The sequence below is a fragment of the Pyrgilauda ruficollis genome, unplaced genomic scaffold, assembly GCF_017590135.1.
Source record: "Pyrgilauda ruficollis isolate IOZ18807 unplaced genomic scaffold, ASM1759013v1 scaffold47, whole genome shotgun sequence".
Lineage (NCBI taxonomy): Eukaryota > Metazoa > Chordata > Aves > Passeriformes > Passeridae > Pyrgilauda > Pyrgilauda ruficollis.
Window position 1 is genome coordinate 5007007 of NW_024526266.1, and position 22185 is coordinate 5029191.

Below are 22185 nucleotides of genomic sequence, written 5' to 3' on the forward strand. Positions count from 1 at the left end.
CGATCTTCGGGGACGGCGGGGCGGGTGCCACGGGTGGGTGGGTGTGAGGGTGGCGGCCCCCCAGGCGCCTCTGCGGGAGGCGGTGGGTGAGGCGTGGCTGCGCGTCCCCGCGGTGTAGCGGTGTCCCGGACCCCGCAGCGGTGCCGACCCCGTCTGGCAGCCCCTCGGGAGGGCCCGGCCCTGCCGGTGTGTCTCGCTCTTCCCTCGGGCCAGGGCAGAGCCGCGGGTGCCCGTGGGCCGAGCCCGCCGTGACAGCCCCGCCACCGCCCCCGCCGAGCAGAGCCAGCAGAGCCCCAGCCCCAGCCCCAGCCCCAGCCCCAGCCCTGCCCGCTCGGAGGGAGATTTTCCGCCCCCGCTTTCCCAGCTCATCCCCTTAACCTTACGGCGAGCTCAGGGCTCGGCTCTGGTTCCCGTCTCCAAAGAGGGAGGGTCCGGGCGGATCAGGCTCCCCCGGGCCACCCCAGCACCGGGCTGACACGCCCGGCGAGGTGCTGGACCCCATTCCTTCCTGAAAGCCCCTGGGAATGCCTGCCAGTGCTCCCGGTGCTGCTGGACAGACCCCGTCCCTCTGCAGAAGCCCCTTCGGGCTGCCTGCCAGTGCTCCCAGCGCGGTCTCTGGCCGGGTGGGAGATGCAGCAAGCGTGGCACATCCCGGGGAGGGGAATGGGTGTAATTCGCTTGTCATTTTTCACATGAGAAGCTGGGGCTGGCGCGGAAGGTGATGGGGCAGGCAGGCAGCCACCTTGCTGTGGGCTGCGGCTGGCAGGGGCTTGCTGCCAGACTGAGAGTGGATGTGCTGAGATGCCGTGGAGCTTTGCTGGGGCTGTGTTGTGGGCAGCATTTCCATCCATGACTTGGGTGTACCTGTGTCACACTATCTCCCAGTGCTACTAGGGCTAGTCTGGATGCAGGAGGGTTTGAGCTGTGAAAGTTAATTCAGCAAAGCCAGGTGTTGCAGGCTGTGCACAAAGACCTGTCCTGGCACAGGCCGGGTGCCTGTGTGTGTGATGCAGGGAACTCAGATGGCACACGCCAGACAGGAGCCACAGCCTGGGATGAGCCTCAAGGAGTGTTTGGAGAGCATGAGCTGTAAGGGACAGAGGGACTGGAGTTTTTTTAGAGAAGAGAAAGGGAAGCTTCACACCTGTTAACACCTGCACGTATCTCCCAGGTCTGTCCTGCTACAAGGGAAGTTCAGCCTTTCCCACCTTCCTCCCTGCAGATGAGAAGCAAGGGAGCCTTAGTGAAGATACTGGAGAGGAAACTTCTCAACAGCAGGTCTGGGGCAGTTTTTGTGAGGAGCTGTCTGAGCCTCTGCAGAGCACAGGGGGAAGATGTCAGAACAAGAGGTGTAGCTCATTTGACCTGGATCTTCAGGTATACTTGACCTGCACTGAGAGGGGTGGGGGTTTGGCTTAGCTGCCCACTTGAGCTTCCTTTTAGCCCTCAGGATTTAAGAAATACTGTAGTAATTGCTCCATAATGTTCTAAAGCCTGGCTTTGGCTGGCAGCCTCACTTGGCACCCTTCATATAACTTGATCTTTTAAACAAACCTCCAAATGTCACAAGTGAGCACATGAAGCAAGGCTGGCTGTCCCCTTGCTTGCTCTGCAGAGCCCACAGTAAGCTGAGAACTGCAAAATAAGCCTGCAAGTGGGCAAAAACCCCAGTCCATCTCGGCTCCTGGAAAGAGAGTAAGGCCCGAAGAGTCCTGTGTAGCTTGCAGTGGCTTTGTTGTTTATCCTAAAAGGTGTGTAGTTGTTCATGGCTCGGTCAGTTCTCCTGTTTTCCTTTCTCTGAGCTGGGTGAGACTGGGGATGGGGCCCATCTCCAGCTGCAGAGGGACACTGAGGTGGCCAGGGCTGCCCTTCCCTCACCGTGTCCCTCCAGACAGCCGGACAGGTGCTGGCTAGGTCACAACAAATGATCCTCCTCGCTGTGCTGTGCTGCAGCTGACACGGTGACTTGGTTGGTGAATCATAAGCGAATGCTGCTGAGAGCTGAGCTTTTTGCAGACACCACAGCATTAGCCCTGCTCCTTGGACAAGCTCCAGCTTGGGCGATTCCATTTGGACACTTTAAATGCTCCCTGTCGCCTTTGCAGGCACAAGGCTCTGCTCTTCTGCCTGTGAGCTCTTGGAGACTTGTTGGGGACTGTAAAACAGCTGCTACTTTCATTCCCTGGCTGTTTTCTTGCTGGGTTGTCTGTAGAGCCTGACTGCAGGGCTGTGAAAGAGGCTCTGTTAACGCCAGGCAGTTGACTTGCCGATAAAGGTTGGCTTTATTTTTCCCATCAGCTCTATTCTGTTGGCTTCCAAGGGCTGATGTGGGACACATGTGAAGTCATATTAGTTTTGGATCTTAAGAATTACCGGCTTAACTAGAATGATGGTTCTTAAGGATGTGGCTATAATTAGGTCAAGCTGTCTTGTTTGTTGAATTCCCATTCAGCTCCCAAACTTGGTAGTGAAAATGAACTTGGGGCCTTTTTTAGGATTGCCGTTCGTCTCCACTGGCAAAACACATTTGGGAGAAGGCTCTTTTGCTCCTCTTCTTGCTGCCAGGACCGTGGGCAAAGGCAGAGTGTTGTTTTGTCTCCCTCCCAGGGGCTGCTGAGCTGCCATGGGGAACACCACCAGCGAGCGGGTGTCTGGGGAGCGCCATGGCTCCAAGTCCCACCGCTCGGACGGCTCCGGTGCCTCCCACCCCGCCAAGGAGCACCCGCACAAGATCATGGTGGGCAGCACCGACGACCCCAGTGTTTTCAGCTCCCATGACTCCAAGGTAGGGGCTGGCTGCTCCCTTCCCTGCCTGTCCTTCGGAGCCTCAGCACACTGCCTGTGTGGGGCTGTGTTCCCAGCCATGCGAGGGGTCTCTGGGGAGCTGGGGGCCTGGAAGAGCTCTGTGGTGCTCCTGTGTGTGATGTGCAGGTGGGCTGCTGGAGGCCAGGTGTAGAAACCAGCTGTCTGAATGTGTTCACTGTTGTCTCTGTGTCTCGGTTACGTCTCTCTGGTTTTCTTTGCCCAGATTCCTGGGGACAAGGAGTTTGTGTCATGGCAGCCAGATCTGGAGGAGTCAGTGAAGCCATCCCAACAGGCTCGTCCAACTGTCATACGCTGGGCTGATGGAGGCAAGGAGGTCTTCATCTCCGGATCCTTCAACAACTGGAGCACCAAGATCCCACTCATCAAGAGGTAGACAGTCCCTCAAGTCATTTACTCTATGTTCATGTCTGCTCCAGTGCAGAGAATGTTTTCTTTTGCTCTCTTGGCTTTTCTCTCTTCACTCAAACTGTGTGGGTCTGAGGCAAATACACAGTCAGCTCCTTCCCTGCGTGGTGCTGCAGGGACAGTAGGAAGTTGTGAAACAGGGACAGGACAGGATGGGCCACTTTGCATGCCCAGCTGGATGTCACACAGCAGCCAGTGCTGGCAGCAGGGCCCTGCCCAGGTATGCAGCAGTCCTCTGGAAGCTGTCAGCTCTTCCCTTGGCTGTAGCATTACCCCATGCCTAATTGTATTGGTGCCAGTGGGTGTTAGTTGTTTGTCCCTCACGTATCTTTCTGCCCTAATGATGTTTTGCAGCACATCTGTGACTTATATGGAAGCTCGTGAAGGACTCTAGCAATTAATCTGGAATGACTTTATCTCAATTTCAGATTTGACAAACAGAGCTGTCCCACTTGCTCCTGTTCTGCTGTGTCCTGTTCTTCTTAGCCTGTCTTGCACAGGGTGTCTGTCACATCCACTTTCTCAGGGCACAGAGGGCTAGACTGCCACTTGCAGCTGGGCTGCCAGGGGTTTGAGCCACAGAATGCTCAAACGAGCACTGGAATGCTCGTGCCTGTTGTGGCCATGCCTTGGGTCACTGATGATGAGCAAGCCTGAGCCTGCATGAAGGTGTTGGGGTAGAGGGGCTGGGCAGTGCTGGTTCCTGGGGCCCCTTGGAAGAGCAGCATTCAGAACATCAACAGGCTGATGCTGTTGCACATCTGTTCTCTCTGCACAGCCACAATGATTTCGTTGCTATCCTGGACCTTCCAGAAGGGGAGCACCAGTACAAATTTTTTGTGGATGGCCAGTGGGTCCACGACCCATCTGAGGTAATGCTCCAAGCTTTATCCCCGCAGATCTTGTCTTCTTCAGGGAACTAGACAGGATGTAACTGCAGGAGAGGGGGAACAGGAAGAGCAGAGACTATCTCCTGAAACAAAAGGCACACCTCCATCCCCTGACTCCTTTCAGAGGCTGGTGCCTCTGGACATGGTCATGATTTATGGGGAAGCATTGGGAAAGGGCAGGGAAATGCCAGAAGTCCCTCAAGTCCCACTGAGGATTGTCAGTGGGAAGATGGGCCATGAGGTCAGCACTCACAGGTTCTCTTCCAAACTGAATCATGTGGGAGCAGCTTGGGAAGGACAACACACCTACCCATGGGCATGTAGCAGGATGGAGGATGGAAACAGGAGGTGATGTAGGAGCCTATGATAAAGGAAAATCCTCCCAGGGTGAACAGCAGAGATCTACAAGTGTTGGGCAGAGAGGGACACCAGCCACCTGTGCTCAGAGGTAGTGTTACAGCAAAGACAGCTTGGGCTGGGAAGATCTAGGAAGCACTGAATGTGCCTCAGTTGGAGGTGAACACGGGAAGATTCTTACCCAGTTCTTTCCAGCCTGTGGTTACCAGCCAGATGGGGACAATAAACAACCTCATCCACGTCAAGAAGTCTGACTTCGAGGTGTTTGATGCATTGAAGGTGGATTCCCTGGAAAGCTCAGAAACCTCAGGTCGGGGTGAGTTTTGTGGCATTACAGCTTTGCATGTGCTATTTTCCACCTCCTCTGCTCCGAGACTCTCTGCTCTGGTGCACCCTGGGCAGAGGTGTGGGCCTTCACTGCGGGTGAGCAGTGTTGGACAGCGTGTCCTCCTCAGCCCACAGCTGAGGCCTTGGCCCTCTGGAGGGGCTGTCTTGGTGTAACTTGTTCTGTGCTAGCACCATCCCAGAGCAGAGCTGCTGCAGTGCGTGGCTGAGGGAGCCATTTCAGACTGGGAAATGCCAGGAACATCAGCCCTTTCTGTCTGGTCAACTGTAAGTCATCTGATCCAGGGTACAAGCTAGGTGATAGCAGGATCCAGTTTATTTTCAGCAGCTACTCTTGGTTTTCATGCCAAGGTAATTTGTATCAGTGCTAGCACATTGCAAACCTCCCTGTCTGCTTGTGTTACAGCAGCAGGTTAGGTTACCACACAGGCACTGGTCGTGCTGGCTCAGTGTGAAGTGCTGGCAGGAAGCTCAGTTGTGTGTCTGTCCGTCTGTCCCTGGTACAGCCCCATCTCAAGTACAGCTCAGCTCCATGTCCTTTCCCAGCCTGGGCAAGAGACGCTCTGCTGGAGAGAAGCTAGCAAGCAGCAGCAGCCCAAGGAGATGGAGCCCTTCTGGGGCTGGCTGTTCCCAAAGGTTCAGATCAGATGTGTCTGGGAGATGCTGGAGTCCAGCACGAGCTCCCGAGGTCTCTCCCATGTTTGGAACAGCTGCTCAGTGTAGAGTTCCTGTTTGCCTTCCCTGGACCTCCTCATCAGGCAGCACCTAGAGCAAGCTGCTCCCTATGCCCCTGCTGCTGAGGGCACAGCTCTGGAGTAAGCCAGCTGCTTCCTGCAGGGAGAGGGACCTGGCTGAGCTGAGAGCTGTGCTTGAGGGGTTTTGTGATGGGTAGCATGGGGTGCCTGTGTTGTGTCAGCGCATGTACCAGCTTACAGCCCTGCTTGGAATTGCCACGGGCTCGCCCAGCTGCTTTTTCTGCTGTGAAAAGGCTGACCTGTTGCTATAGAATAGATCCGTGCCCATGGCTTGTGGAGGATGTTTGTGCTTGAAAGACCTTGCTGAGTTCTTCTCAGCTTCTTAGGAGCTGCTCTATGCTCGCCCATCCTGCTTCAGTCATTTCATGTCTGTGCCTTTGTCTTCTCTCTAGATTTATCCAGCTCCCCACCAGGACCTTATGGCCAGGAGATGTACGTATACCGGCCCGAGGAGCGCTTCAAATCCCCACCCATCCTCCCACCTCACCTCCTCCAGGTCATCCTCAACAAGGACACCAACATCTCGGTGTGTACCAGCACAGTGCCCACTGAGAGAGCCACACTGGTGTCAGAAAGGGAGTCCTGTCTGCAGGGAGCCTGGGGTCTGTTTCCTAGGAAAAGCATCACTTTTCCCATTTGCCACACTGATTTGGCCTCTGGTGCTTAACTGAGCTCTGTTGCTGTTCAGAACAGCCAGAGGCGGTGGCAGCTCCAGCTGCCTGAGACAGCAGCTCCCTGTGCTGGCAGGGCTGGGGGGTCAGGGCTCTGCTGCTCCCCTGTGACACTCCTCTCCTCCTAGTGCGACCCAGCGCTGCTGCCCGAGCCCAACCATGTCATGCTCAATCACCTCTACGCGCTCTCCATCAAGGTAAGCGCAGGTCCTGCAAGGCTGCAGGTGAGGAGCTGCTGTGGCTCCCAGGAGCCTGCAGCACCTGCAGGGAGCAGAACCTGCTCAGCTGGGGGGTGGAGATGAGAGCTGGCTGCCTGGTGAGGGGTGGCACGCACAGGGGCAGAGGGTGTGACTTCCTGACAATTCCCTTCAGCTGCCTCCCTCAGCGTGGGGGAGCTAAGCATGTATCAGACCCTGCGCTTGCTCTGCCCCGCTGCCCTGTTGTGTATTGTACTGGCTGGGGCACTGGGGACAGCAGGGACAGGCTGGGGCAGCTCCCTGAGCCCCAGGGGTGCCCTGGCCCCACATGCTGACGCTGTCTCCCTCAGGATGGCGTGATGGTGCTCAGTGCCACACACCGCTACAAGAAGAAGTACGTCACCACGCTGCTGTACAAGCCCATCTGAGCTGGGGCCTCACACGCTCCCCACGCAGGACACCAAATGCCGCTTGTCTGCACACACTGGGCCACGGGACTGTGTGACAACTAGCCACTGGCTTCAGCCTCCAACCTGGCAGGGACACGGGCCCCGGCAACAAGCTCAGGGCCGCTGGGGCCTGTGACGCTGTCCCATCCTACCGGTGTGGTTCAGCCTTTGGTTTCCACCCACCTGCAGCTTCCCTTGGCTTCTGTGAGTCTCTGGGACCACTTTGCTGCTCACCAGACCAGCCCTTCCTCACGCCCAACACGAAAAGGGCTTCACCCTGCCTGTCTCCTCCAGCCTGTGAGGGCCTCAAGGTGGTCCTGGCACTGCACCCGATCCAGGCTCCAGGAACACATCCTGTTCTTCTGAAGGTTGTGCTGCTGCCCTGGTGCTGAATCTCCAAGGCCACCTTGTCTGCCAGGGGCTCTGTGACACTCCAGCCTGACACTTGCCCCCTGTTCCACAGCCCTGGCTGTGGGGCTGCCCCCCCCAGCTTTTTTGAACCTCTGCGAGGTTCAGCATCGAGCCAGCATGATGGACAGTACATCTGGACACAGCCACTCCTACCTGCTGCTGTGAGAGCACCATCAAGGACTGCAACGCCCTGTCCCCAACATCAGCTGCTGCTGTGGGACAGGGCTGACTTTGTCACAGCCAGAGGGGCACCGGCACATGCCCTGGAAAAGCAGAGCCGGGCAGGCACTCCAGGACCCTGGCTGCACCGCCTGCTGCTGCAGCAGTGCCGTGGGACAGGGGGTTCTCTATTTATTACAGTATTTATTGTTCTCGGTGCTGCTTGCCTGGTGTTGGAGAGGGGGTCTAGAAGAGGAGGAAAGGGAGCACCCAGTGCGGCGCAGAGCTGCCCTTGGGTTGTTAGGGTAGGGCACAGAGCCACCCCCTGGGGACACCTGGGGCCTTTGGCACCCTGTGCTGCACGTGGTTTGGGGAGGGGGAGCACAGCTGCAGAGACAGGCATGCCAGAAACATCACAACCCAAGGGAAACCTTTATTGGGGACTCTTCAGCCACTGAACAGAATATGGCATTTCTTACATCTTCCTCTTGCGCTGGGGTCCCGACATGTGCGGAGTCCCCAAAACACATTTCCAATACCTCTGTCTATGTACATATACATACATCCACAAGCAGGGACAGGGACTCATCAGGGTTACAGAGGGGACCAGGTCCCAGGGCAGGGTGTGCTCAGCGTGGGGGCTGTGTCACCCCACTCTGAGCACTGAGAGGGGAAGGGAGCAAGTGCTGAAGCATGGGCCAGACGATGGCCAAGCCAGCAGCTGCTGCTGCCATGCCAAGCAAAGGCTGGTGGAGGGCATGCAACCACCACAGCAGCCCAAACCCACTAACTGTGTAGCACTGGATGCCCCAGACCCCTTTCACCCTGGCCTTCAGTGCAGCAGGGACAGGGTCCACTTCAGCCCTCTGGTATGGCTCGGCTCAGCAGCCAGTGGGCTCTTCCATGCTGGCCATTGCTCCTTGCCCTGCACGGGGCTCACGCAACAGGCAGGGCCTGCTGGGCCTTCACCTGGCAAGAGATGACACATGGCAATAAGGAAGAGCACTACTGTGCCCTGGGGACATGGACATGATAGTTGAGGACAGACAAAGCAAATGTGTCCCCCACACGCTTCACCCAGCTAGTCCTCAGCACTCCACGACAGCCACCACAGGGTGTGTGCCATCTGTGTCCATCCCCAGGGCATCAGGACCGGGACACCCACCCCTGGCTGTCAGGGCAAATTCACCTCCAGGTTTGTCCTGGCCTTGCGCAGCACATTGTGGGTCCTGGTCACTGCAGGAGAGAGAGATGGGGTCAGTGAGGTCCGTGCTACGGAGCCACATGGGGCACGTGGGACCAGGCCAGCTTGGCTGTGCCGCCAGAGCACGTACACTGGCTGACGATGAACTGCTCCATGCTGTCCTTGAGCTGCGCTGTGGTGCGCAGCCGCCTGGCCGTACTCTGCAGAGCATCCTCCCTCTCGGAGAGGCGGGCCCGCAGCGCCGCGATCTCGCCCTGGAGCACCTGCTCCTGGGACAGACGAGAGGGATGAGGAGCAGTGAGCACCCGGCCCCAGTGCCCTGCCGGCCCCGAGCCCCTGCTCACCTTGCCCTGGTGCTGGGCAGGGCTCACGGGCAGCACGGTGCTCCAGAAGGCAGTGAGGAGGGACACACACTCCTCCAGGATGCCGTGCAGGGTGCTGGCGCTGCCCCACAAGTGCCCCTGCCCCGTGCCCGTCCATCCCCGGGCCTGCGGGAGAAGGGTGCGGGAGCAGGTGCTGCTGCGGCACCCCCATCCCGCCGTACCCAGGGAGTACGGGGCAGTGCCAGCAGCATTCCCTGGGCTGGAGGCTCCCTGCCTCCAGCTGCCCCTGCAGCCCTTGGAGCTGGTTCTGGGCTCGGGAGCCACGTAATGCACGGTACACTGAGGACCTGGCCCCCAGCTGCTGCCTGCCCCGTCCTGCCCACGCTTTACCTCCTTTCCCGGGAGCGGGCAGCTGGGCAGCCCGAGTGCTGGGCGTGTGAGACACATCAGCTCCCGGGCCAAGGCCTTTCCCTCCACGATGTGCTGCTCCAGGGCTCGGTACGTGTCCAGGCGGCCGACGATGTGAGCCCCCGTCAGTCCCTCGCTCTTCCTCAGCAGCACGTCTGCCCTGCGTGGCTCTGCGGAGCAAGCTGGGTTAGGTGAGGACCACTGCCCGCTGCCCTCGACTGCCACCCTGTCCCATCCCGGGCACTTGACTCTGCTCTGAGCTCTCCAGTCTTGCTCAGCAAGGGTGCTGCCACGAGTTCAGCAGAACCCACCGTCCATCCGTCGGAGCACCGACGTGCCGGAGGGCAGTGGGGAGAGGAGGGGAGCTGCTGAGTTAGTGCCAACATCGCGCACTGGAGGAGATGGGAAGCAGCCTGGAACAAGAAACATCTGAGCTCCTGTAGGTAGATGTGGCTCTGTGCCTGAGGCTGCTGGGGTCCTGCCCTCCCTCCCTCTCTGCCTGCCAGCAGGGCCGCTCTGTGCAACCTGCTGCCCCAGGAGAAGCGTCTGGGACCACCCAAGGGTTGCAGAGGGGCCAGGCCCCCCAAGGGCAGGAGCTGGGCAGGGATGCCATGCACGGGTGCCATACCTGCTCGTGTCTCAGCAGAGGGGCCAGGGAGGCTCTCGTAGACATGCAGTTCTGCACGCAGGGTCTGCAGGAGCAGGTGCTGCTCCTCACTCTGCTGCTGCAGGAGCGTCACTGAGTGCTGCAGCCTGCAGAGGTGACACATGGGTCCGGTGCCAGTCATCCCTCCCAGTCCTGTGGCCCCAAGGCCACAGTGCCCCAAACCTTACCTGTTGTTGTCCTCCTGCAGAGAGTGCCGCTCATCCCGGAGCTGCCGGATGCTCTCTTGGCACTCGGAGAGCTCCTCTGCCAGCCTCCGCTGCTTCCCACGCCTCTGGCCCAGCTCTGCTTCAGCCTCCCGTGCCCGGGAGCAGGCAGCCACGAGTGTCTCCTGCACCCGTGCCAGCTCTGAGGACAGAGAGCACGGAGGTGTCAGCAGCACCCCACTCAGCCAGTGCCCTCTGGGACTCAGCCCCAGGATGCTAGCCCAGCCCTGCCTTGGGAGAGGTGGTCACGTTGGAGCCGCAGGGTCCGGTTTTCCTCATGCAGAGCCTGGTTCTCCCTGCTCAGCTGCAGCCCCAGCTCCGGTGTCTGGGCATAGACATCACTGGGTAATCCTGTGGAGGGGACCAGCGCTGAGTCTCTCTCCCCAGGGCCCCGCTGTGCACGGGGTGAGCAGAGGGATGTGCAGAGGCCTGGCCCCTCAGCCCGTGCGCCCCGTACCGCTGCCCTTGCCAGTGGAGGCCAGGCGGCGCTCCAGCTGCTCCCGGAGCCGGTCGTTGGTGCAGATGGACTCCTCCAGGCGCTGGCGCAGGTTGCGGATCTCCACCAGGTGTTCCTCCAGCAACTCTGCCCCTGCCACAACCAGGGACACAGCTCAGGGCAGGAAAGGCTGTGCCTGCCTCTCTCCATAGCAGAGCCCTGTCCCACAGCTGTTGTGGTGCTGGATCTCCTCCCAGTACCCCACCCGCAGGCAGGATGGCCCTGGGCTCTCCACCATGGACCATACCTGTCAGCTTCTGGCCAGAGGGGTACCCTGGTGGCAGGGCCCCATAGAGCAGCTGGCCGGGCGGGGGCACGTCCCAGAGGCCGCGGGTGTCGGTGGCCCCTGGGAGCTCAGCTGGGCCCTGCAGGGCTCCATGTCGGCAGAATGATGCTGGGGCTTTGCTGCCCTCTCCAAAGGGGCCCAGTGGTACTGTGGGCTTTGCTGATGTCATGGGCAGTGTCACACCTGCACACACAGGACAAAGCAGGAAGGAAGAGAAGGACAATGAGCAGGTAGGAAGAACGGGGCAGCACACTCCCTCCATCTGATTTTTCCCCCACTTGTTGCTCTGCACAACAGTGCAGTCCAGTGTCCCCCATCACTGACCTCGTGTCCCAACCAAACCTATTCCTCCTGAGGAGCAGGGACTCTCCCAGGACTTGATGATTACGTGACACAAGGTGGAAGGTCTCAGCCCCACTCCTACACAACACCTTACCAAAGGAGCCTTTTCCTAGAAAACCTGGAATATGCCAGTCTACACCGAGGGCTAATGCTGTCTTGGGATGGGTCCCTCCAACCCCCCAGGTCCTCTCTACGTGAAAGCCATATGTTCCCACTGTCCCCCAGCCAGAGCAGTGGAACCCAGCCTCAAAGCCATAGCCCTGAGAAGAAGGAGAAGATCAAGGGCAGGACATGCAGGTCGGAGAGGGTGGGGTATGATGTGTCACAGCACAGCATGCAGGATGGGCAGTACCAAACCCAAGCCAAGAGGCAGTGTGCTCACTTTCTCCCAGTTGCCTCCGGAGCACCTGCAGTTCCTGCTGTGCCTCAGCCAGGGAGCAGACAGAATTCCCGCAGCAGCCCAGGAGTGGCGGGGCCGCAGGAGGAGGGGCCCCGGCAGGGAGGAAGGGGGACAGTCCGGGGGCCAGGGCAGGCAGGGGGGCACTAACGGGTTTGGACAAGGAGTCAAAGTGAAGGCCTGGAGACAGGAGAGAGATGGAGAGAGGTGTCACAGTGGCTCTGGCTCAGCCTGGCAGAGACTCCTCCTCCCTGGTGCTCTGGGGACCCTGGCACACCTCGAGAAGCCAAGTCCCTGTGTCCAGAGGAACTGCAGTTGTGACCCCTGGTCACCGTGTGGTACCTGCGTGTTGGGCAGGCTCCTCGTGGCACTGGCTGTACTCGCTGGCCGCATCCCCATCGGAGCAGGGCTCCAGCCCCTCGGAGGTGAAGGATGAGCTGCTGGCAGAGTGGGATGACTCCGAGGGTGGGCAGCTACTACCTGGGGACTCAGAGCGCTCTTGCAGCTTCACCTCCAGGCTCTCAATCACCTTCTCCTTCTCCTGGAGTTCACGGCTGAGCCTGAGGAGGGGGCCCATCACTAGGTCTGACCTGACTCCCACAGCCCTTTCCTACATGATCCCCCACGTGCCATGTCCCGCTAGTCATGCAAGGCCGCTCAGAGACACAGAGTGCCCATGGGGCTTGCCATCCCCAGAGCAGAGGCAGCCCCAGGACATCCACCTGAGGCAGAGACCCCAAGGGCACCCTGGCCCCCCACCCCAACAGTAGTGATAGACCTCAGGATGCCCGTGCCAACACATCCCACAAAGACTTCCTTGGGAACAGGTACCTCTGTGCCAGGAGTTCATGACTGGTTTTATCCTCCCCATCTTGTCGATCTCCTGAAAAAGCAAGCGAGAGAAGAGCCAGTCAGGCATGCCCCAGGATGTCTCCATGCCCCAGGATGCCTGGCCCCACACAGAGCCATAGCAGGACAGGACAGCACAAACCAAAGCAGGTACCCACACAGCACATGATGTGAGAGTGTCTCCTGCTCTTCACCCATCAAAGCATCCCTTCCTGACCCATCACACACCCATGACACCCAGCCCCACTGCCCCCCTAGAGGTGCTTACTGATGCCCAGCTTGTCACTGAGTCTCTCAGCCAGATGCCTGCCCTGGGCCAGCTGCTCCCGAAAGCCCTGGCCCAGGTAGTAGTCGATGTCAGTGCCCCGAAGGAGGTCCTCGAAGGAGCGCAGGGCATCCCGCAGGTGCTGGGCCAGGCTGCGGCTCACCCCGCGGCCCTCCCGCAGCATCTGCCGCAAGTGGGAGAGCTCCCGAGCCTGTGCCTGGATCAAAGAGTTGTATTTCCTAGGAGAGATGGGCAAGCAGGGTGTTCACAGGGCAGCCAGACTCACTGAGAACACAGTGGGGACGAAGTGCCATGGAGGGAGTCTGTGCATCATCCGCTGCTGGGACTCTGCCCCACCACACAAACACCCCAGGAACCTGCCTGCAGGGAAACCATGCAAGGAGGAGCCACCAGCCTCGGGCAACTCCTGCAAATCCCTGTACCTCCCCATCTGCTCCCAGCCCCCAGGGCCATACCCTGGCCAAGTGGCAGATTGCAGCTCCTTGGGCAAGGTGGCTCCATGCCTGGCCGCGGGCAGCTGTGCCTCGAGCAGGGCGACGCGGTGCACCAAGCTCTGCAGGTCGCGGTGTGCCCGCAGGGCGGGGGGGCACAGCGTGCCGTGGCCATCCGACTGCCAGCCCTCGTCCTCGTCCGTCAGGCTGTGGACTGGGGACGCCAAGGCCTTGGGAGCCGGCAGGGGCCGCTCAGCACCCGAGGTGTAGCCACTGGTGACAGAGATGGAGCGGGCACGGCGCTGCAGACTCTGGATCACCTTGTTGGCATTGAGCAGCTGGGCCTTGAGGTCCTGGATGTGCTGGTGCAGGGCCTCCACATCCTCCAGGGCCATGGTTTTCTGGGCAGTTTTGCCCACTCTGGACATCCCTGGCTGGTATGGAGACCCCAGCTCCTCGCCCAGGCTGGTCTCACTGAACACATCTGGCTCCTCGCACTCTGCAGAGAGCACAGCGTGTCACTTCTCTACCCCAGGGAGGCAGAGCACAGGGATCCCTGGAAAACTGGCTCTCCTTACCAGGGCTGGTGGTCTCATCACGGTCAGCCTCGGTCTCACTGCGCCCACAGGTCTCATAGCCCAGGTCCTGGAAGTCCACCTGCACTTGCTTGCTGAGCTGCTGTGTCTGAGGTTCACCTGCTGGGCAGTTCCATCAGCTCAGGGCCCACCCGGGCAGGATTCACCACCCCTGCCCCGTGCACAGCATGGTGCACAGGGCTCAGAACACATCCCCACCCCACCCCGGCTTTTAACTCACGGAGCAGGACGTGATATTTCTCCAGCTGCTCAGCTTGTGCCCGCACTGTGGCCTCCGAGGCAGCGAGCTTGTCCTGCAGCTCCTGGCACTGCCTCTGGCCCTGTACCACCTGGGAGCGCAGCTCTGCGCCCAGCCCTGGCCAGCCCCCTCCGGGAACCGAGCTCTCCACCTGCCGGAGGGAAGATGGACTGTCAGCTCCGCATTTCCACCCTCATCCCCATCTCTATTTTCATATCCATCCCGGTTCCCTGTGCACTTACATGGCTCCCATCCCCTCCACCGGGGCTGCCAGGGCACGGTCTCTTGGGCATGTCATCCTGGGCTCGAGCCTCCAGCGCTGGGCGTTTGGTGGGCACAGCTCCCCTCTCTGCCGGGAGCCCTGGGCCATCCCCGCTGCCTCCGGCCGGGCGGTCCCCAAGGGAGCCGCGGCTCTTCCGCTGCAGCCTCCGGGGCTCAGAGGCCAGAGGGCTGCCCAGCCCCAGCTCCTCCTGCTCCCCGCTCTCCAGCAGCGACGTGGCTTCACCCATCCGCTCTTTCAGCTCCGCGTTTTCCAGGCACAGGCTCAGCATCGCCTTCCTGGGGGCACAAGGCACAGTAAAGGACAGGCAGAGGCCGGGGTGCAGGGTGCCCCCTCCGGCCACTGCCACCCCTGGCTCCAGAGCCCCAGAGCTCTTGCCTGATGTGGGAGACAGAGGAGAAGCCGGCTTCCTCCAGCTGCGCCTTCAGCTCCCGCAGCTCCTCCTCAGCCCGCAGCTCCCGTTCGCGCCCGGTGGGTGCTGTGCTCCTTTCGCTGCCCCCATTTTCCTTGCGGGCCCGGGGTTTGCTCTAGAGGCACAAAGACAGAGGGTGACAGGGACGTTTTCCAAGGGGCTGGAACACAGTTTGGCGGTAGCGCAGTGCCCAGCTCCACCGCCTCTGTTCCCAGCGTGGCGCTGCCCCGACTCACCTGCTGGCTTGCCAAGCCACGGGCTGCCTCCTCCTTCATGCTGTCGGTGAAGTTGGTGCTGGCATCGCTGTGTGTACCTGCGGCCTGACCTAGGGGACAGCAGAGCACGCAAGGCGCTCAGAGCAGCGGCAGTGGCAGCACTGCCTCCTTCCCCTCCTCCCTGCTGGTACCCATGGTCTCTGCGGGCAGCCCCAGGGCAATGTCTGCTCTCATACACACCTGCTGCTGGGATACTCCCGGCTGGACCGGGCTTTCCCTGCGTCCTGTCACCCCTCCCTGCACACTGGACCCTGTCCTGGCCCATCACTGAGGGAGGGGACAGCCCCGGGAATGGGAGCACGGCAATGGCTCCTGCCCCATCCATGCCTCGTGCTTGCTGCCCTGCAGACAGGCACACGCACCACCCACGCTGCAGCCGCTTCACAGGCCACAGCCAGCAGCAGCCTGGGCAGGGAGTCCCGCTGGACTGCCCCAACCCGGTGGGAGGATTGGGGTGCACACCCCACATCACCTGCCCGGGGAGGGGCAGCTCAGGAGCAGCCATCCTGCCCTCAGCGCCCAAGCCGTGCTGTCAGGCATAGCCTGAGGCTCCCTGCAAGCCCTGAGCTGGCTCTGCAGAGCTAAAGGGATACTTGTGTCCCTACATGTGCATGGAGAGCTTGGGCAGAGCTGGGATCATGCTTTTCTGCTTGCACACAGCTCTGCTCCTGTCCCCTTGGTGCCAAACCCTGGGTGAGGACTCGAGCCCCTTGTCTGAGCAGCTGGGAGATGGCTATATCCCCAATCCCTCCTCTCCCCAGAGGGAGAGATGTTTAGAAAGGGTCCAAGACTAGCCCCTAGGGCTGTGCAGGGCCAGGTTCCACAGCTGCCTGTGCACCAAAGGAGAGGTAACTGCTTTGCCTGTGGCCAAATCCATCACCATCAACTCTGGAGCTGCCAGGCAAGGCAGAACACAGAGAGATGCTGCCAGGACAGATGCCAAACATCACTGCTGAAGTGGAAACCAGCAGGGATGCATCTGGCTCTCAGGAAGAATAGCCAAGGACCAGCCAGGAACGTGCCTTGCAGCAGCGCAGGCGTTTGCACTGTGCTTATAGATGGGGACACGCTCAGGAGACCCACGTGTGCCATGAGGCTGCAAAAATGTGGGGCACCTCATTGCTGAAGCTGGGTAGACATCACCCTGCATGGTGGAGCTGTCCACGGAAGCAGCCGTGTCCCAGGGAGCACAGAAAGCCATCGCTGGCCCAGGGAGCAAGGACAGCCATCACGGAGAAATGCTGCTCTGGGAGCGGATCGCTCAGCGACAGCAGCAGCGCAGGGAAGCAGCAGCTCCTGTAGGTGGCACTCGGCACAGCCAAAGCTCAGCCCCGCGAGCCCCAGGGACAACCTGCTGGTGGCTGAAGCAGCCAGGGTGACAGCAGTGCCTGCGGGGCCCGGAAGGGTGAGGGGATGCAGACTGTCGGCCGCAGACTTTGCTGAGGGCTGAAGGCCACAAGGCTCTCAAGGTGGGTCACCGTGGCTGAGGGAGCACAGCACGGTGACACACAGCTGCTCTGAGAACGTGGGAGAACCAGCCCTTGTGCCAGGGCACAGCATCCACATCTCACCACTGCCCACAGCTCCACATGGCTCTGGGGCCAAGCAGTAAAAGGGAGTGCAATTCTCGAGGAAAAGGGATCCCAAAACCAATTAAAACCAAGGGGCAGAACAGGGAGCTGGCTGAGGAGCAGAGATGTGTGCACGCAGGGCAGCTGGGCCCTGGTGGTCACCAGGTGCTGGAAACCCCCACCACAGCAGGAGCACAGCAGGCTGCTCAGCTCTCTGTGCCACCAGCACAGGAGATGAGAGATGCAGCCACAGCTCTGCTTTTCCAGACTCCTCCAGCTTCCAGCCCAGCCTGAAGGCACAGAGAATTAGTCACATGCTTGCAAATTGTACACAGCCCACGAGCACGGGACACTGGGGTACACAGGCTGCACAGGAACCTTCACACTGCTGGGAACAAGGGACAGGAAGCAAGGTCCTTAGGGAAGTTCAGAGAGGAAGGAATGACTTCCACGAAGAGCTAGGAGACAGCACAAAGCACTGCACAATTTGACAGAGGGTGATCTCAGGCAGGGAATGCTCAGCCCAGACTATCAGGGATAAGAGGAGGCCTTGAAGAACAGGCCAGAAAAGCTGGGGCACCTGAGCCTAGGATAACACTGCCCCTAAGGGGCACTTCACAGCACTGATGCTAACAGAGGCACGGACAGATCAACAGCAAAACAGACACAGGTGGAGAAGGGAGATGCCTGAGCACCAGCCAAGACTCCTCTCAGGCCATGCCAAGGAGTCTGGGCTGGGTCCTGGGCTCCATGGTGCCCAAGGGACCAGGGGGCCAGCTGGGCATCAGTGCCAGGATGGCAGAAGGAAAATGGAAAGGTAAGAACAGGGACACAAAGGCTTCTACGAAGTGAGAAGCAAAAGGACGAAGAGAAGATGGTGCTACACGGAGGAGTGAGAAGGGAATGAGATGAAACAAAGAAAGGAAAAGCTAAGTCCAGAGCTGCCCAGCGGCTCCCAGCTGCGTCCCTTCAAGCCACAGGGGAACTGCTGCGGTCACAGCGCAGCTGATGCTGACCCAGAGGGGCAGTGCTGACCTGCTGCACGCAAAGGGGAGCTCTGCTGCCTCCCACCCCGTGGGGCACAGGGAGGAGAAGCCCCCAGGGCAGCACAAGGCACAGCACAGGCAGCGCCATCTGAAGCAGTTGCAGGGAGCCATGCAGCAGAGCAGTCTCAGGTCCAGGTGTGCAGCCCAGCACCACAGAGCTCTTCTGCTCTGCCTGCCCCTAGCTCAGCCTCCCCAGCAAGCACACACAGATGCTCAGAGGTGCAAAATTTGCTCCTGCCATTTTGAGAAGCAATTGAGTACAAGATAGCAGATCCACAGCCCACTGTGCACGGGAAGCCCTGGTCATTGGAGGGTTGTTGCTACTGTTTTTCAGCTTTCACACGAGCTCTCACATGCCCAGAGAAGGTGGAAGAGGGCCTGGAAAATGTATGCAGTGGTGCTGAGGGGGACAGACCCCAGGACCTCAGAAATAGGGTCCTGTCCATGGCCCAAGGGGCACGTGGAGCTTGTAAGGGATACATACGCATATGAGTAAGGGAGCAGACCCAGCCCAGACCCTGGGAGCAGGGACAGGTCTCAGTCCCCCCAAACCATCTGTCAAAAAGAGGAGGAAACTGTCCCATGAAGGCATTCGCAAGTTAGGTTGAAACAGCTTACAATTAGGGAAAAAAAGCCAGTCAGTAAAATCATCAACACTGGAGTAGGATTTGGTTTAAGCATAAACTGAATTGCTGGTTCTACACTCAAGTCTTGAGTAAAAGGCCCAGGCAAGTGTCCCCAGGTCTTGAATTCTCCATCTCTGGAATACACTTTTCCATATATACTGTCTCCCTTTGGGCCAGCCACCATCAACCCAAGGGGTGGGTGTCACTGGGGAATAAAAATGGTGAGGGAATACAAAAACTCACACTCATGCACTTGGGAGATGACAGAAAACATCTGGTGTTTCCTTCAGAGATAGGGAATCTTTATTTGGCCCATGGTGGTGGGTAGACAAGGGAGATAGAGGGGAATAACTAAAATGGAATGATTTGAATGTGCAAATACATCAGTGGCCACCAGGGTGGGTCAGACAGGAACATACACGAGACACAGGTGGATTGCACTGATCGCCGTTTCCAAAGCAGCTCAAAAATAAAAAAAAAGAAGCCCTGCACCAGTTCTATCGTACCATCACTAAGTACCAAAGCTCAGTGTCAGTCAGACAGGTTAGTGAACCGTTTCCGTGGCAGGCAGGCGAGCGCCAGTGCTCAGAAGGCATGCTGGGGTAGGACTCTCACACGCTCCTGTTCCCCACCTCCTATGGCGCCCTGTGTCTCCAGCCTGCTCAAACACTCCAAACTTCTTCCAAGAGCTTCTTCCAGCTGTCCCCGGAGCTCGTGGACCCCTTCCAGCTCCACCTGCAGGGCGTGGTCTCTCGCAGCGCTGAGCGGACGCGCGGCACAGGAGGGAAGAGGGTTAGACCGGCCGCAGCCCGCACCGGCCCCGCCCGCGGGGACACCGAGCCAGGCACAGCCCCGGGGGCTCCCCAGGCGGCTCAGCCGCTCCTGCCTCACCTCGAACCTCCCCAGAGCGCAGCACCCCCAAAAAAGGCCCCAGCCCGTGGTAGGGCCCTCGGAGTCCCAGCTGTTCCGCAGTACTTTCCCAAGCACTCCACTTATGTGCTCCCTTGCTATCAGGTAGCTCAAATATCCCAGAGGCTGCAGCCCTGTGAAGGGCAGGGGATTAAACCAGGGGACAGGCAAGTGCCTGGATAAGCACCTGGAGGGATCCTTATCAACCCAACAGTTGGTTGAGAATTTGACAGCAGTCTCTGAAAGTGTGGGTGGGAAACTGAGCTGGGAAAAGATAAGCCAAGGAACAGAGATGGAAATCTCATGGCAGTGGGGGGAGTTTAGGGAGCCATTAAAGCTGGCCACTGCAGCTTCTTCACAGTGATAAAAGACTGCCTAAAACTTGCACTCTCAAAGAGGCATTTGGCTGATCCTTTGCCTAGACTCCCTCTTCCTCCACTGAAAACTCTTAGACTTGCAGAGGGATCCCTGCTTCAGGGATTGCCCCACTGGACCAGCCATGCCTGCCCTGGCAGAGCAGGGCAGCACAGAGCCAAGGCAGCCTCACTTACCTGTCTGGGTGTGTGTGAAACTTCACCAGGCTGCCATAGAGCTGCCTCTCTGCCTGGAGAGCCTCATTTAACCGATTTCTCTCAGCCACCAGTCCTTCCAGCATCAGTAACAACTGCTTGGAGAGAAGAGACAAGGTGCAGCTCTTAGACAGAAATCAAAGGAAGTTATCTAGCTGCCCCTGACAAACTGGGGGTTCCCCTTCCTCTCTTGCTTGTGTCCAAGTTGGTTCATGTCATCCCTGGACTCCCAAAAGCCTCTGCTCTTTGGACAAGTGCTAAAGAAAGCTGATCTTCTCTGTATTCCCACAACCACACATAGCCAGCTTCCAAGAACAAGCACATCCTGGCCTATCTAAAGGCTGAAAACAAAGCCTCATAACTGAGTGCCAGCAGAAACACAAACACATCCAAGCTTGCCCCATTGGCACACTACCTGTTGCCTTCTGTTTCCAGTAGCCTCCTGTCCTTGGGACTCTGCTATGGCCACTTTCTCCCGAAGCACCAGCACTTCTTGTGTCAGCCTTTCCATGGCTGGAATTTCTTCAGGATCCACCAGCTGCATCTGCAGATCCTGAAACCCAACAAACAGCAGGAGAGCCCAGTGAGGAAGGGATCAGTAACAAAGACAGCTGGACCTTCACAAACCTCCCCGGAATGCAACTGCCAGAAGTTTCCAGTGTTTGGAAAGATCCAGGTCTTCTGAGGAAAAAATGCCAAAGCACTGACAGTGGATTAGGCACTGACCAGAGTGTTCAGTAAGAAGCAAGAGGGGACACAAGAAGGGTGCATTCTGATTAAAGGACTTGAAGGAGGGTGTTTGGTACAGAAAGAGCAAAACACCAAATAAGAACAGTCTGGGGGTTTGGGGCCTTTACCTTCTAGCCAAAGGAACCCAGAGAGTTGTAGGCAAACCAGCAGCAATAGCATCTGGTATAGCCAGCCACACTGCTCTGAGGATGTGGGGAACAAAGACACTCCTCTGCAGCACTCCCAGGTGGAACTCCTCCAGCCTAACACAGCATCTCACCTTGATGAGGTCTTCTTTCATCTGGATGGTTCTGGTCAAGGACTCAATATCTGAGGCTTGCACCTGCAGCTCCTCCTCCTGTGTGGCCACGACAGACTGGAGAGCAGTGAGCTCCCGCTGCAGAGGGGAGAGAAACCTGTCAGAGACTTCTGAAAGCCAACACCCCCCTGCAGGACACCGCCCTCCATTTCTCACTGCAGGTACCCTCACAAGAGCAGGGTCCATAACCTCCAGTGAGGGGCAGCCCTAAGGTCTCCCAAAAGCAAAGGAGATCAGCACAGGCTCCATCACAAGCTCACCCTGCTTTCCCTCTCCTTCTTTGCCATTAGCTCCAGCTCCTCTTTGGCACTGACAAGATCCTTCTCCAGTTCTGCTGCTGATACTGTAACTGCAAAGACAACTTGGTTACTGCAGGAACACCATGTGCCAGTTCAGACCTCAGGATCACACACAATCCCTCTCTGGCCCTAATGCTTGTGCTCCCTTTCACACTTTTTCTCAGTAAATGCTCTTCTTCCTTGCTTGATCTTTCAACAGCAGCTGAAAGCAACATCACAGGCCTGCTGTCCCACCCCTGGCAAAGTTCACTTGTCCTGGTCCCAATCCAACACCCAGAACAGTTACAAACTTGTCTCAGCTCAGCCTGAAACAAAGTCAAAAACTCTCCAGTGGACAGCATCAGATCTTGAGAAGAAACACCTCTCCTCAAACCCAACAGCAGCGTTTCTTTTCCCCTTACTCCCATTCTCAGACATCACCCAGAAGAGAGGCAGAGCTTTATTTCAAAATTCTCTTGTTCAAAGTTCTCGACTCTTCCACAGTTTTATGTAATCATGTTTCCCCTACAGCAGAAAGCCCTGGTCATATTTGGGGACCTCAAAAGAAGCTGTCCCACACTCACCTCCCTCTGTCCTGCAGCTGCTGTCTTCCTGGGGGGATCCAGCAATGACTGTAGCTCCATAAGCTCTTCGCAGTATCTCCTGAAAACATAAAAGTCTGCAGGTTTGCATTTTCATGGGGAACACACAGCTTCCCCAGAATTCCAGGACTGCAGCAAAGCTGCTGGCTGCTCTGTTGACACCTCTAAAATGTGAAAAAACAATGAAGGGGATGTAGCCTGGCAGCAGGAAAAAGTGAATTGCACCCAGAAGTTGTACTTGTGGGGAAGAGGGCACTGGCCTTGTTTTATTCGGCACTGGGAAGCTGCTGGCAGCAAGTGTCTTCACAGTAAAGATTAAACAGGTTTCACTCAATTGCAGCAAGACCCTCTTTAAACTGAGACTCATCTTTATCTCAG

General features: G+C 58.4%; 2 protein-coding genes across 11 annotated transcripts in view; one reads left to right on the plus strand and one right to left on the minus strand.

The window, feature by feature from the left end:
• The first annotated feature begins 631 nt into the window (after positions 1-631).
• On the plus strand, positions 632-7683 carry PRKAB2 (protein kinase AMP-activated non-catalytic subunit beta 2). 3 transcript variants are annotated; one of them, XM_041479066.1, is made up of 8 exons: positions 632-1377; positions 2608-2785; positions 3029-3195; positions 4010-4103; positions 4674-4794; positions 5971-6104; positions 6378-6446; positions 6797-7683. In XM_041479066.1, the coding sequence occupies exons 2-8, from the start codon at positions 2624-2626 to the stop codon at positions 6872-6874; spliced, it is 825 nt and encodes a 274-aa protein (XP_041335000.1). In that variant the 5' UTR covers positions 632-1377; positions 2608-2623; the 3' UTR covers positions 6875-7683. The 3 variants fall into 3 exon arrangements, with proteins under 3 accessions (XP_041335000.1, XP_041335002.1, XP_041335001.1); XM_041479068.1 differs by having other exon boundaries at positions 636-1377; positions 4674-4788; XM_041479067.1 differs by lacking the exon at positions 632-1377 and adding an exon at positions 1444-2275.
• Positions 7684-7878: 195 nt separating this feature from the next.
• LOC121359824 (myomegalin-like) overlaps positions 7879-22185 on the minus strand; it is a 28573-nt gene continuing 14266 nt past the window's right edge. For 2 of the 8 annotated variants that reach the window (XM_041479065.1, XM_041479057.1), the window contains 27 exons: positions 21790-21868; positions 21188-21276; positions 20889-21005; positions 20295-20432; positions 19862-19977; positions 19034-19161; positions 15120-15208; positions 14850-14998; positions 14434-14749; positions 14174-14342; positions 13936-14052; positions 13382-13856; positions 12909-13144; positions 12623-12674; positions 12134-12351; positions 11777-11971; positions 11014-11235; positions 10728-10859; positions 10502-10621; positions 10235-10412; positions 10029-10153; positions 9712-9813; positions 9383-9570; positions 9014-9157; positions 8800-8938; positions 8655-8701; positions 7879-8434 (listed from right to left, as the gene is read on the minus strand). In XM_041479065.1, the coding sequence (XP_041334999.1) occupies positions 8402-8434; positions 8655-8701; positions 8800-8938; positions 9014-9157; positions 9383-9570; positions 9712-9813; positions 10029-10153; positions 10235-10412; positions 10502-10621; positions 10728-10859; positions 11014-11235; positions 11777-11971; positions 12134-12351; positions 12623-12674; positions 12909-13144; positions 13382-13856; positions 13936-14052; positions 14174-14342; positions 14434-14749; positions 14850-14998; positions 15120-15208; positions 19034-19161; positions 19862-19977; positions 20295-20432; positions 20889-21005; positions 21188-21276; positions 21790-21868 (4113 nt within the window). In that variant the 3' untranslated portion in view covers positions 7879-8401. The remainder of the gene's footprint in view (positions 8435-8654; positions 8702-8799; positions 8939-9013; positions 9158-9382; positions 9571-9711; positions 9814-10028; positions 10154-10234; positions 10413-10501; positions 10622-10727; positions 10860-11013; positions 11236-11776; positions 11972-12133; positions 12352-12622; positions 12675-12908; positions 13145-13381; positions 13857-13935; positions 14053-14173; positions 14343-14433; positions 14750-14849; positions 14999-15119; positions 15209-19033; positions 19162-19861; positions 19978-20294; positions 20433-20888; positions 21006-21187; positions 21277-21789; positions 21869-22185) is intronic. The other 6 variants (XM_041479060.1, XM_041479059.1, XM_041479062.1 and 3 more) reach the window with 6 other exon arrangements.